The sequence below is a fragment of the Scyliorhinus canicula genome, chromosome 6 (assembly GCF_902713615.1).
Source record: "Scyliorhinus canicula chromosome 6, sScyCan1.1, whole genome shotgun sequence".
Classification (NCBI taxonomy): Eukaryota; Metazoa; Chordata; class Chondrichthyes; order Carcharhiniformes; family Scyliorhinidae; genus Scyliorhinus; species Scyliorhinus canicula.
In genome coordinates, this window is record NC_052151.1 from 139,446,350 (window position 1) to 139,458,805 (window position 12,456).

General features: G+C 46.9%; 1 protein-coding gene across 1 annotated transcript in view; it reads right to left on the reverse strand.

The window, feature by feature from the left end:
• Positions 1-405: 405 nt before the first annotated feature.
• LOC119967535 (adhesion G-protein coupled receptor F3-like) overlaps positions 406-12,456 on the reverse strand; it is a 103,577-nt gene continuing 91,526 nt past the window's right edge. The window contains exons 13-14 of the mRNA XM_038800216.1: positions 11,751-11,814; positions 406-666 (exon numbers count right to left, since the gene is read on the reverse strand). Coding sequence (XP_038656144.1) covers positions 11,752-11,814 — 63 coding nt within the window. The 3' untranslated portion in view covers positions 406-666; position 11,751. The remainder of the gene's footprint in view (positions 667-11,750; positions 11,815-12,456) is intronic.

Genomic DNA, 12,456 nt, shown 5'->3' on the forward strand with positions numbered 1-12,456 from the left:
TCATCCTCTTCCATAACATATCAAACAAATAGTAAATAATTCAAATATAAGCTTTTACTCCAACAGATGATTCGACGTAAATATACATAAGATATTCTATAACTGTTCAGGAATGCCATCAGCAGTTTTCCTTCAGTTTATATTTGAACTTAAAATTACTGTTATTACAGACATTTTGGGCGCGATCTAATAGCCACGCTATGCTGGAAAAGCAGCTCCCACAGCGCAGCATGGCCTTTGAAATCCGGGATCTACCCGGCTCGCAACGCCGCATCAGATTCAACACAATCACGCGAAACGTTACGATGTGAATTCTGCCCACTTTCTGGCACTTCCCGATCACTTTCTGGCAAATCTGCATGTTAGAGCGAGTCAGTAAGTCAATCGTGTCCAAATGTGTTCTCTTCATTACCATTGAGTTCTAACATTTGAATAATATGTTGTAAGATAATAAAATATGTCTACTTTAAGATTGGAATCAATATTTCATAAAATCAAACTCAACCAATACTAAAATATTTCAATTAATTCCTTTTTTTATATGCCATAACAGAAAGCAGGAAAAGATGTAGCTATATATATTTACTAAAGGCGGTACTAAGGAAATTATTAAAGAAACTGCCGAGTCAACTGTTGTAGAAATTCCGGCTGTCCAGTCTTCATAATCTGCGAGAGAAAATAATTTAGTTAAAACAATACCGATAATGCACTTTTAGGTTATAACAGTTATACAACTCACAGCTCTCATTGAAGACTATGGCCGAGATTCTCTGGGGCTGTCCACTAATAATTGAATTCTCAATGGTTAATTGCTAAATCCCACAGCGGGCCAAAATTGGGATTGACGCTGGGTGACAAACCAACCGCGATGCTTCCCGCCCTGCCAGCCATAATGGGCGGGATTCACTCAGCCCATGCCGGGTTGGAGAATTGCCGGGCCTGGTGCGAATCGCTGCCACTGCCCTGACGCCAGTTCGCCGATTCTCTGGTGAGCGGAGAATCGGCGGCATTGGCGCTGTTCCAGTCGGGAGGCGCTCTATGCGGCCCGCCTGCCGAATCTCCGCCCAGGATGGGCAGAGTGGCCGCAAAACAAATCCGAGTCCCGCCGGCGCCAATCACGTGTGGTCTTACCAGCGGGACCTCGGCGTGCATCCTTTCGGGGGCGGCTTGGTGGGGGGGAGGGGGGAAAGGAGGGTCTGACCCTGGGGGGGCCTCCGCTGTGGCCTGGCCCGCGATCGGGGCTTACCGATCAGCAGGCCAGCCTCTCGGGCTGAGGCATCTTTTGCTCCGCGCCGGACCCTGTAGCCCTACTGCATGTTGTGTTAGGGCTGGCGCGGAGAAGGAAGCCAACGTGCATGCGCGCAATCACACCGGTCACAGTGCGCGTGCATGCATTCCCGCCAGTCGCAGCATGCATGCGCAGACCCGTGGCGCCCATTTCATGCCAATATCGGCAGCTGGAGTGGCGTGGGTCGCTCCAGTGCCATGCTGGCCTCCTGTCGGGCTCAGAATCGCTGCTCCTGGGGGCTTGTTGATGCCGTCGTAAAACGCGACGGCATTTACGATGGAGTCAACACTTAGCCTCAGGATCAGAGAATCCCGCCCAATGTGTTTCCCAATGTCCTCGAAGGGCTTCCCGCCCCAACCCGACGGGAACATTCAAATAGCTCATTAGAGCTGTTTAACTCTTATTGATGGGCAAGATGACCAATTCATATGCCAACTGGGATGTTCCAACCCCGCCCTTCCCCACCCTCCCACACTTCCGAGAGTCCCGCTGGCATAAATTGATGCAAATACAGAGGAACGTGATCCTGGTGACCTGCAGTCTGAGGGATGGCAATGGGAGAAGCATCCTTCCAACAATTGCCTCCAGTGCTGAGGTGGGGGGGGCGTCCTTCATGGGAGGTGGGGGTAAGGGGGGCTTGTGCTGTGCTGGAGTTTCTCAGGTTGGGGCTCTTTCCTGCGAAGGTGATTGTTTGGCTACTCTCCCCATCTGCAGCCTTTAAACCTATTAAAAAGTCACTCAGTATCACAAATATCTCTCATAATTAAGTGAAAGTGATCCCATCTGTACCTCTGAACCCTTTAAATGTCTCTTAGCATGCCAAGTTTAAAGGTTTGTGAGGTGAAGGTAAAAGTAGTCCCTTTACAGTGGTGGAAACTTTTGAAGTGGTTTTCTCGCAGTCAATTTCATTTCCCATTAAAGTATTGAAGCCTGTGTGTGTCTGGAAGGCAAAAGCTTTGAACTACATTGTTTTAATTAAATTTCACGTAAAAATGTTTCAAAGGGGAGATTTGGATTGTTAAGTTACATAGCTCTGCAGGGATCCATTAAATCAGGGGAAGAAGTGGTTTCCTAATCGCAGTTAGTTTTAAAAGGCTGGCTCTTTGTTCTCAAGTGCTTTCTAGAAAGAGCAGGGGTTGCTCTTTTTCATATATGTCATTAACTTATAGTTATATATTTATGTATGAACAAATTATTCAGGATGGTCATTTATTTATTAATTATTTCATGAAAGCATTGTGGGGACAGCGCGGTGGCGCACTGCTGCCTCCTGGCGCCGAGGTCCCTGGTTCGATCCCGGCCCTGGGTCACTGTCTGTGTGGAGTTTGCACATTCTCCCCGTGTTTGCATGGGTTTCGCCCCCACAACCCAAAGATGTGCAGTGTAGTTTGATTGGCCACGCTAAATTACCCTTAATTGGAAAAAATGAATTGAGTACGCTAAATTTAAAAAAGAATATAAATAAATATACAATAGAAGCATTGAGTGATTATTTGGACATGTTGTAAGGGTGTTGTTAAAGTTTTCTAATTATCTCAAATTATCACAGCCAATCCGTAACAGTTATAAATGACAACAGAACCCAGAAAGCAAAATTCAGTCATAAATCCCTGCCAGGTCTTTTTGTATAAAAATATACAGAGTTTCAAATCTCAAATTCCTGAATTTCTAAACACCCAGGCGATGGTACAAAAGCAAAATACAGTTGGTGCTGGAAATCTGAAATAAAAACACAAAATGCTGGAAATTCTCAGCAGGTGTGGCAGCATCTGTGGAAAAATAATGTTAATGGGTGAAATCTTGCACTTTGTGCACAGAGTGCTGGCTGAGGCGAGGAAACTGGTGTGTAGCCCTACAGCTGCACAGCCGGGTTTCCCCTTTAGATTCTCTGGCATTCTGGGCAAAAAAAAAGTTGTGGCATGGTTTCCGCCAGCCCTGCTGGTGGGGCAATGCCAGCTCCACAGAGATTGGGGCATGTTTTTAAAGGGCACCTCGATCTGCATTAAAATGGTGAGATGGGAGGAGGTAAAAAGGAAGATGCATCATCCTTTTCACTTGGATGGAAAGGAGATGTGAAAAGGGGAGGGGTTGTGGAGTGACTGAGGAATGGACCCGGTATAACAGAGGCAACAATCCCTTTGGAATGGTTAAAGGGAAGAGGAAGAGGTATTGGAGGCTGGTGGGATGGAGGGTGACAGGGATTTGGGAGGGAGGGAAAAGGATGAAAGAGGAAATACAGGAAGCAGAATGGACACAGAATAGGGCACCACCAACCATACCCAGTCATCCTCCAGTCCCCTTCCTCACCTCTTTCTCGGGTACATTGATGACTGTGTAAGTACTGTTTCCCTATTCTTAACATGACTTAAAATGTTATTGAATTTGCTTCCAATTTTAACCTTTGTATGGTCTATCTCTGACGCTTCCCTTCTGATACTTGACTCCTCTGTCTCCATTTTTAGTGTTAAGCTACCAACCAATATTCACTGTCAGTCTGTTACCTCAAATCCAATTCCTTACATCCTGCTTCCTATAGGAATTCCAGTTTATTTTTCTAGTTTCTTGATTGCATCTATTCAGACACTGCAACTTCCATATTAGCTCTTCCAATATTTCTTTTTCCTGACTGTTGAATCCCAGAGAATATGGTTGATAGGGACCTCAATCATAAACGTTCTATTTATTTCATGCATAAGAATGTTCTTAATCTTCCCCTCCAGCCTGCCAAGCACATGGCACAAGATGCAACTCAGAAGTTATCATTAGATTTAGATTTAGTCCTTAACTCCTTAAACTCTACCTTTGAGATCTCAAACCTACTTCCACTGAAGCAAATCAGGCCAACATGTCTGCTTTCCTGCCTTTCTAATTAGATTTCCTACTTTTAGTTATGGTTGCTGAACAGCATCTGTATTTGTTTAATTATAAGATCACCCATTTCTTTCTTGCAGATTGCCAACTCCACAACCTCCTTTCTGGCCCTTTTTCTGGTGGTGTAACAACATTTCTCAAGACCCTGAATCTTAGCCAACCGTCTACCTCACACTTCAAAATAATGCTGTACTTGACTTTGGGCAATGATGTATTTAAAGATACTTTCAACTACTCGGGGAATCCCTTTCTCTCTCTCTCTTGACTGTGCAGGTGATCAGCCACATTTCCCCTTCTACACTATCCCCATGCAACACTGCACCTGGATGACCACATTTAGGAGACTATGGGCTTAATTTTACCGGCCCCTACGAGGCAGGCTGGGAGGCACAGGGGCCAAAAAAAAATGTTGGCACCAAGTCAGATCAAGTCCATGAAGTGGTGCCAATGTTGGGATATTTTACAATGGCAGGGCTGCAAATGAACAGACAGCCTGCCCCCCCCCCCCCCCCCCCCCCCCCCGGAGATGTCAGATAGCTAATTAACGTGGTTAAATATAGAACAAGAACATAGAACATACAGTGCAGAAGGAGGCCATTCAGCCCATCGAGTCTGTACCGACCCCTTAAGGCCTAACTTCCATCCTATCCCCGTAGCCCAATAACCCCTCCTAACCTTTTTGGACACTAAGGGCAATTTAGCATGGCTAATCCACCTAACCAAAGATCATAGTGAAGGCACTTTTTGCTGTCTGTGATTTCCCATGCATGAAGAGGCCACTAATCATATGGTCACAACTTCCCAGTGGTGAGGTTTACCCTCCAACACCCTGCCCCAAGAATTTGCAAAAATGTTTACTTCATCGGCCTGAAGTCTCTGCATACCTCAGCAACAGTCATCTTTCCTAATGGCTCTTCTGAGGTTTCAGAGCTGCCAGTCCTGTTATTTGGATGGCAGCATGGAAAGTCATCGAGTCATGGTACAGAAAAGGCCTTTCGGCCCATCACGTCTGCCTGCGCCTTCATTTGATGGCAGGCCCGCAGGCTATCCATTAGGTGGCCTCTTGTGATAAAATTGCCAAGTCCACCGAGTGCAACCTGGGAACCCATGTTTCACCCTGACATCAAGGCCTCCACTCACCTGATGAATTTAGTTCAATAACACAAAACCCTTCTATCTTACAGATTGTGCAGCAAATTGCTTCTTGAAGACAGAAATGCAGTTTTTCAGGGACTCAGGGTGTGATCCAGCGGACATAAATCAAATTCCACTTCCAGGCGTGTTTTGGCGAGGTGTTTCTCGGCAGCTGCAGCGCTATACACCAGCAGTCAGCCAGTTCTTTTGGGCCTCGGGGAGTTTCTACCCACACTTCAGCAGATTTCCTGCAAAGGCGCCTTGCAGATTGGGACACCATTTTGTCCAGCTGCCATTATCTCTGCACACCCCCTTTCAAGCCATCCCCTGCTTTCAGGACACAGCCCTTCACCCCTCCCCCTCCCCCAACCTTCCTGTGGCCCCTGGAACCCCCTTACCCTCCTCTCCCTGGGTGGTCCCTGAGCCTCACCCCTGGCAGTGCCAACCTGGGTACCTTGGCACTGCCAGCCTGGCACCTCAGCAGCCCCACCGTGGACACCAGGGTACCAGATATGCAGTGCCAAGGTGCCCAGGTTGGCACTGCCAGGGGTCAGGTGCCAGCAGAAGTGCCAGGGTACTACCCTGCGTTATCCTCAACCACCCGGGGATCACTAATGGCCTGTGAGACTCCCATGGTGCCATCACGCCTATTTTATGTTTGTGGACTCCAGTGTTAAACGGAGCCTGGTTGAGGTCCCAAATGTCAATGCGGAGATTGCGTTGGTTACGGAGGTCAAAGTCAACAGAATATCAAGCGAAACATCACCCAGGACGGAGAATGAAACCCAGACTGCCCTATATAACTGGCTAATGATGCACTTTAGGTCACCTTGAAACCTTGCCTTTGACCCACTTAGTTCTGGTATACACCACCACAATCCACAATGGGTACATAGGGGAACAAAAATAGGAGAAACATTAAGTCATTTTAGCATGTTGTGCTGCCAAACCACTTCAACACACATCTTCATTTTTAAAAAATTCTTCCAACGCAGATAACTTGAAGATAACCCATGAAAAAAATTGGATATATATTTTAAAAGGTTGACTCCCCGGGGCCGGGTAAAAGACGAGTGGCTCATTTAAATCTGCTGTTCTGGATCATGCGAGGGCAAGACCTAGATCACACTGGGCGGAGCTCCACTCCACTGTTGATCAACAGTTCTAGATCAAAAACCAACTGTCATGATATGCAAATATGCAGCTAATGAACACATAGAATAGGACACGACCAATGAGCAGTCAGGACACTCAGAGGTGGTATCTCACTATAAAAGGGATGAGGCACTCACACCCCACCTCTTTCCACAGACCAACATCTACAGAGTGAGACAGGGTGTATCCTCAGCATCACACCCCAGCACGTGGCTTAGAGCAAGGCTGGTTCAGTTAGACCGAGTTACTACATTTAGATTAGCAGAGAGTCAAACTCATTGAGAACTGTGCTAATAGTTCAATAAAACACACTGAACTCACTTCAAAGTCTGGGGAATTTTTTACTCAAAACCGCATCAAGTGGCAGCTTGTGTTATTCCAAATTACATAAGACAACATGATACCGGGAGTCTGTTCAATTTATTTAGTTCAACTCAGCAAGATCCGTGACCACCAGCGAATATATACCGGCACAATGGAAAAGATTCAGGCTCCTCACCAGCTCAGGACCTCCGACAATCTCAGTGCCAACTGGAGGACATTCAAGCAGAAATTTCAGCTTTACATCGAAGCATCAGACCTCAATGGTGCGTTTGATGCACGGAAGATAGCTCTTCGCCTCACCACAGCGGGTGATCACGCCTTGGAAAGATTCAACTCCTTTCACTTCGCCGAAGACCAGGACAAGACAAAGTTTCAGACCATCCTGGACAAGTTTGACAGCCACTGTGAGGTGGACACCAACAAAATCTTCAAGTGCTACATATTCCAGCAGTGATTGTAAGGTAAAGACGAATCCTTCAATTCATATTTAACTAACCTTAGACTGCTAGCGTAATCCTGCAACTTTGGTGATATCACTGACTCCATGATCAGAGACCAAATCATTTTTGGAGTTCACTCTGATCCGCTGAGAGAGCAGTTACTGAAGATCAAGCATATGACCCTGCCAGTCACGATTGAAACATGCACAGTGCATGAGCACGCTGAAAATCGCTATTCCCAGTCCAAAACAGCAGAAAATGATAAACTAGCCTCCCACGAGGCGAAGAGTGTGCAGGCCATCTCCCGGATGCAGTGCCTCAACATTGATGAAAGTGGCCATTTTGCACGCTCTTCCTGGGGCCCAACACGTGCGTGATTCGAACGGGAAAACGAAGCGGCCGAAAATCGCACTGCGCAGGTGCAGACATCTGAGAACCGCACTGCGCATGTGCAACGATGCATGGAGTGTCAGGACGCTGACGTCATGACGTGTCCGAACTGTGGCAACACCCATTTAAAGAAACAATGCCCTGCAACAGGCAGATGCTGTTTAAACTGCGGGAAGCCAGGCCACTATGCAGCCCTGTGAAGATCTGCACCACCAGTCAGGAGCCAGCGCTCCCAATTCCGACAACGGTGCATCCGGAGTGTGCAACAACGCTGACAGGATTCTGATCCCGGCAGTGCAACAGATCCAGATGATGAATGCCTGGACAACGCCTACCGAGTGGGCATTATTACAACGTGTGAATATATCACACCAGACTCATCGCAAGTCCAGTCAATCCTAGCTGTGGATTCCGAGGACGAATGGTGAGCAGTGATGAAGGTCAACCACTGCCCCATCCAGTTCAAGCTGGACACAGGTGCCTCTGCCAACCTCCTCTCACAGCAAACTTCAGACGCATTAAGAAGCCTCCCCACGGTCCCTCCAGCTGCCTGCAAGCTCCTGGATTACAACGGAAATACCATCACGGCACTGGGATCCTGCCATTTGCACGTATCCAACCGCCATACACAAGCATGGTTACGCTTTGAAATTGTTAAGCCGGATAGGGCATCCCTACTAGGTGCGCACGTCTGCAAGCAGCTGAACCTCATTCAAAGGGTTTACACCAAAACATCCTCCCATGTGGATCATCAGGCCGGCATTGGCGACATTCTCGCCCAGTATCCAGATATGTTCAACGGGATGGGCCACTGCCATATCGATATAAGATTCTGCTACGACCTGATTCCAAGCCAGTGGTCCACGCACCACGACGTGTCCCTACTCCACTGAGAGAGCGCCTGAAGGCATAGCTCATGGATCTTCAGCAAAAAGGCATCATATCCAAGGTCACCAAACTGACTGACTGGGTCAGCTCGATGGTGTGCGTAAAGAAGTCTTCGGGGGACCTGCACATCTGCATTGATCCCAAGATCTCAATAAGAATATCAAGTGGGAACACTACCCCATCCCGAAGAGGGAGTGAGATGGCACATGCGCGCTTATTCACTAAATTGGATGCATCACAGGGATTTTGGCAAATCCAGCTGGAAGATTCCAGCAGAAGGCTCTGCACCTTCAACATGCCTTTTGACAGATACTGCTACAATCACATGCCATTTGGCATCATCTCGGCATCGGAGATACTCCATCGCATCATGGAGCAGATGATGGAAGGCATTGTATGAGTTTGTGTGTATGTGGACGACATCATCATATGGTCCACGACCCCTGAAGAACATGTCTCCAGAAGGTATTCCGCCGTGTACATGCCAACGGCCTAAAGTTAAACAGGTCCAAATTATGTTTTGGTACATCGACGCTCAAGTTCTGAGGCGACCAGATCTCACAGCATGGTGTGAGCCCGGACACAGACAAAATCAAGGCCATCGAGGCGATGAAGGTCCCTGAGGACAAAAAGGTGGTGCTGCACTTCTTGGGTATAGTCAAATTTCTGGGCAAGTTCATTCCAAACATGGCCACACACACCACGGCCCTACGCAACCTGGTGAAAAAGTCAACTGCCTTTGAGTGGAAGGCGGCACACCAGACAGAGTGGCTGGAGCTGAAAGCCAAGCTCACTACTGCACCAGTCCTGGCATTCTTCGACCCGGACCATGAGACAAAGATATCCACAGATGCGAGTCCAGATGGCATCGGTGCGGTGTTGCTTCAATGAGATGACACATCATCCTGGGCACCAGTAGCCGACGCATCAAGGGCGATGATGCCCACTGAAACTAGATATGCTCAGATTGAGGAGTGTTTGGGTCTTCTCAAAGGCATCCTCAAATTTCATGATTATGTCTACGGCCTGCCGACATTCACTGTCGAGACGGATCATAGGCCTCTGGTCCACATCATCCACAAGCACCTGAATAACATGACGCCTCGGTTGCAGAGGATCCTGCTTAAATTTAGGAGGTATGACCTCAACTTGGTGTACACACCTGGCAAGGAGCTCATCATCGCTGATGCATTGTCCCGCTCCGTCACCTCACCCAGTGAGCCGCTGGAGATCATCCAGCACATAGAATCACAGGTGCAGCTGTGTGTTAGCACTCTCCTGGCAACAGATGAGAAGGTCTCATCTGTCATGAGACAGCCAAAGACCCCTTCTTGCAGCGCGTCATCCACAACCTCACCAGGGTTGGCAGAAAGGACAGTGTCCACAATTTTACAATGTGAAGGATGACCTGACAGTGATTGATGGTATCCTCCTCAAGCTGGACAGGATTGATATTCCACTCAGTCTCCAGAGCTTGGTGCTGTGCCAGATTCATGAGGGACATCTGGGCATCGCGAAGTGCAGATGCAGAGCCTGGCAAGCTGTCTACTGGCCCGGCATCAGCTGGGACATCACAAACATGGTCCTGAACTGTGCTACCTGTCAGCGGTTCCAGCCAGCACAGAGCAAGAAGACACTCCAACAGCATGACAGAGTGACCTCTCCGTGGTTCAAGGTTGGCATCGACCTCTTTCATGCAAATGGTCGCTACTACGTATTGATCATCGACTATTTCTCGAATTACCCTGAGGTGCTGAAGCTCCTGGACCTCACCTCTCGGATCGTCATCAAAGCCTGTAAGGAGATGTTCTCAAGGCACGGCATCCTAATCACCAACATGAGCGACAATGGCCCGTGCTTTACCAGTCGAGAATGGTCCATGTTTGCCAGGTAATACAATTTCCAGCATGTCATCTCCAGTCCGCACAATCCGCAGTCCAATGGAAAAGTTGAGAAAGGGGTGCACATCGTGAAACAGCTCATCTGCAAGGCCGTGAACTCTGCCTCCGACGTACACCTTGCACTGTTCGCATACAGGGCGACTCCATTATCCACTGGCATGTCGGAGGCTCAACTCCTGATGAACAGGGACCTGCGGACGAAGCTTCCAGCCATACACCTACCCAACCTGGATCACCTCCTGGTGCTGCAGAAGATGCAGCAGCTCAGTGCCCATACCACCAATCTGGCCGTGCTACCCCGGATGGTTGGTGATCTGCCCCGGCTGTCATTGTTATGGCGGATAGCTCCATTGTGAAAAGGAATCAACGGGCACTGCGCAAAGTTGCCTGTCTGCAACCACTTTCTCCTCCATTTCCATATGTTGAATTGCCACCTCCTGATACCTTGCACCACGGGACGACCAGTCAGGCTTCCATCCCGCCTGTTAAAGCGTCGTTGTCCCCTCCGCAACCTCTCCGGAGGTCAACCAGGATCAGATGCAAGCCTCAGAGACTGGACTTGTGAACATTTGTTTTGTTTGCTCTGTTCTGTTGTCCTCCGTCATTCACGTGTAAATACATTCACGTATGCCAACAAAACATTTTTAAAAAGGGGAGATGTCATGATATGCAAACATGCAGCTAATGAACACATAGAATAGGACACGACCAATGAGCAGTCTCACTATAAAAGGGATGAAGTACTCACACCCTGCCTCTTTCCACAGACCAACATCTACAGAGTGAGACAGGGTGTATCCTCAGCATCACACCCCAGCACGTGGCTTAGAGCAAGGCTGGTTCAGTTAGACTGAGTTACTACATTCATACTAGCTGAGAGTTGAACTCATTGAGAACTGTGTTAATAGTTCAATAAAACACATTGAACTCACTTCAAAGTCTGGAGCATCTTTTACTCAAAACTGCATCAAGTGGCAGCTTGTGTTATTCCAAATTACATAACACAACACCAACATACTGTAATTTAATCATAATTTAACTATTTTATATGATTAATATGCTTTAATGAATAATAGAACGTGAAGAGAGCTTTAGGCCCTCTGAAAGAATGAATGTCAAGTCAAATGAGGTTTGACAAAATTGATTTCAGATTAATTTCCTTCCACATCCATCCGTCTGAATGGAACTGATCCTGTCCATTCGAAAATTCACCACCATATCTGAATGATTGCTACGAACAGGGAGCATTAAAAGTAGAATACAGTAGATTATATATTTGAGGAATAGCGATAGACTTTTCTCACTTTGTTATTATTGTGTTCCTAAAGCATTTGTGCAATTCCCACTGATTTTACACACCTTATTTCCCGACTGAATGAGATGATGTTTTTGAATATACATTCTCAGGTGTACTTTGATAGATCTGAAAAAATTAAAAACGTATTGTGTTAATATCTTTTTGATTGTTTCAAAGAACATGTATGTAACTTGTTATAAAAGACGTTTTTTGTTGCAAATTGAACCAAAGTTGCTCTGCCTCATGGTCTTTCAGCCACCACACAAAGATCATGATATGCAGCTAAATGCTATCACGAGGACAACCCAGGGATGCATAAGTCCAATTCAACTAAATGGATGCTGGTGCTGTCCCACATTGCTCAGTCACTGTTCACGCTGTCACCATCGTGCCTTGTGCAACATCAGTCTTCCCATTCACAAAGACTTGAAAAACTTAGCAAGAAAGCATTTAAAATTTTACCGAAACAGAAACAGAAATTAATATTTATACAGCAGGAATTATCCCTTGATTTAGATAGACAGAATTGTAGAATGCAAACATAATAAAGAACCACCGCCTCATCATTCACCCAAAATTAGTTCCACTCTTTGACCTCGCTCAAAGATACTGTCCAGCATGCAACTGAATCTGCATGGGTCATGGATATTGCTGTCATGTGAGAGTACCTTTAAGAAATGGGTGCTTAAGAAATGTAGGTTTAAGAAATGGGTGTTTATCAGTGATGTCAGAGTGTGGGTGGAGCTGGGCTGTCCGTCAGCTTTTTAC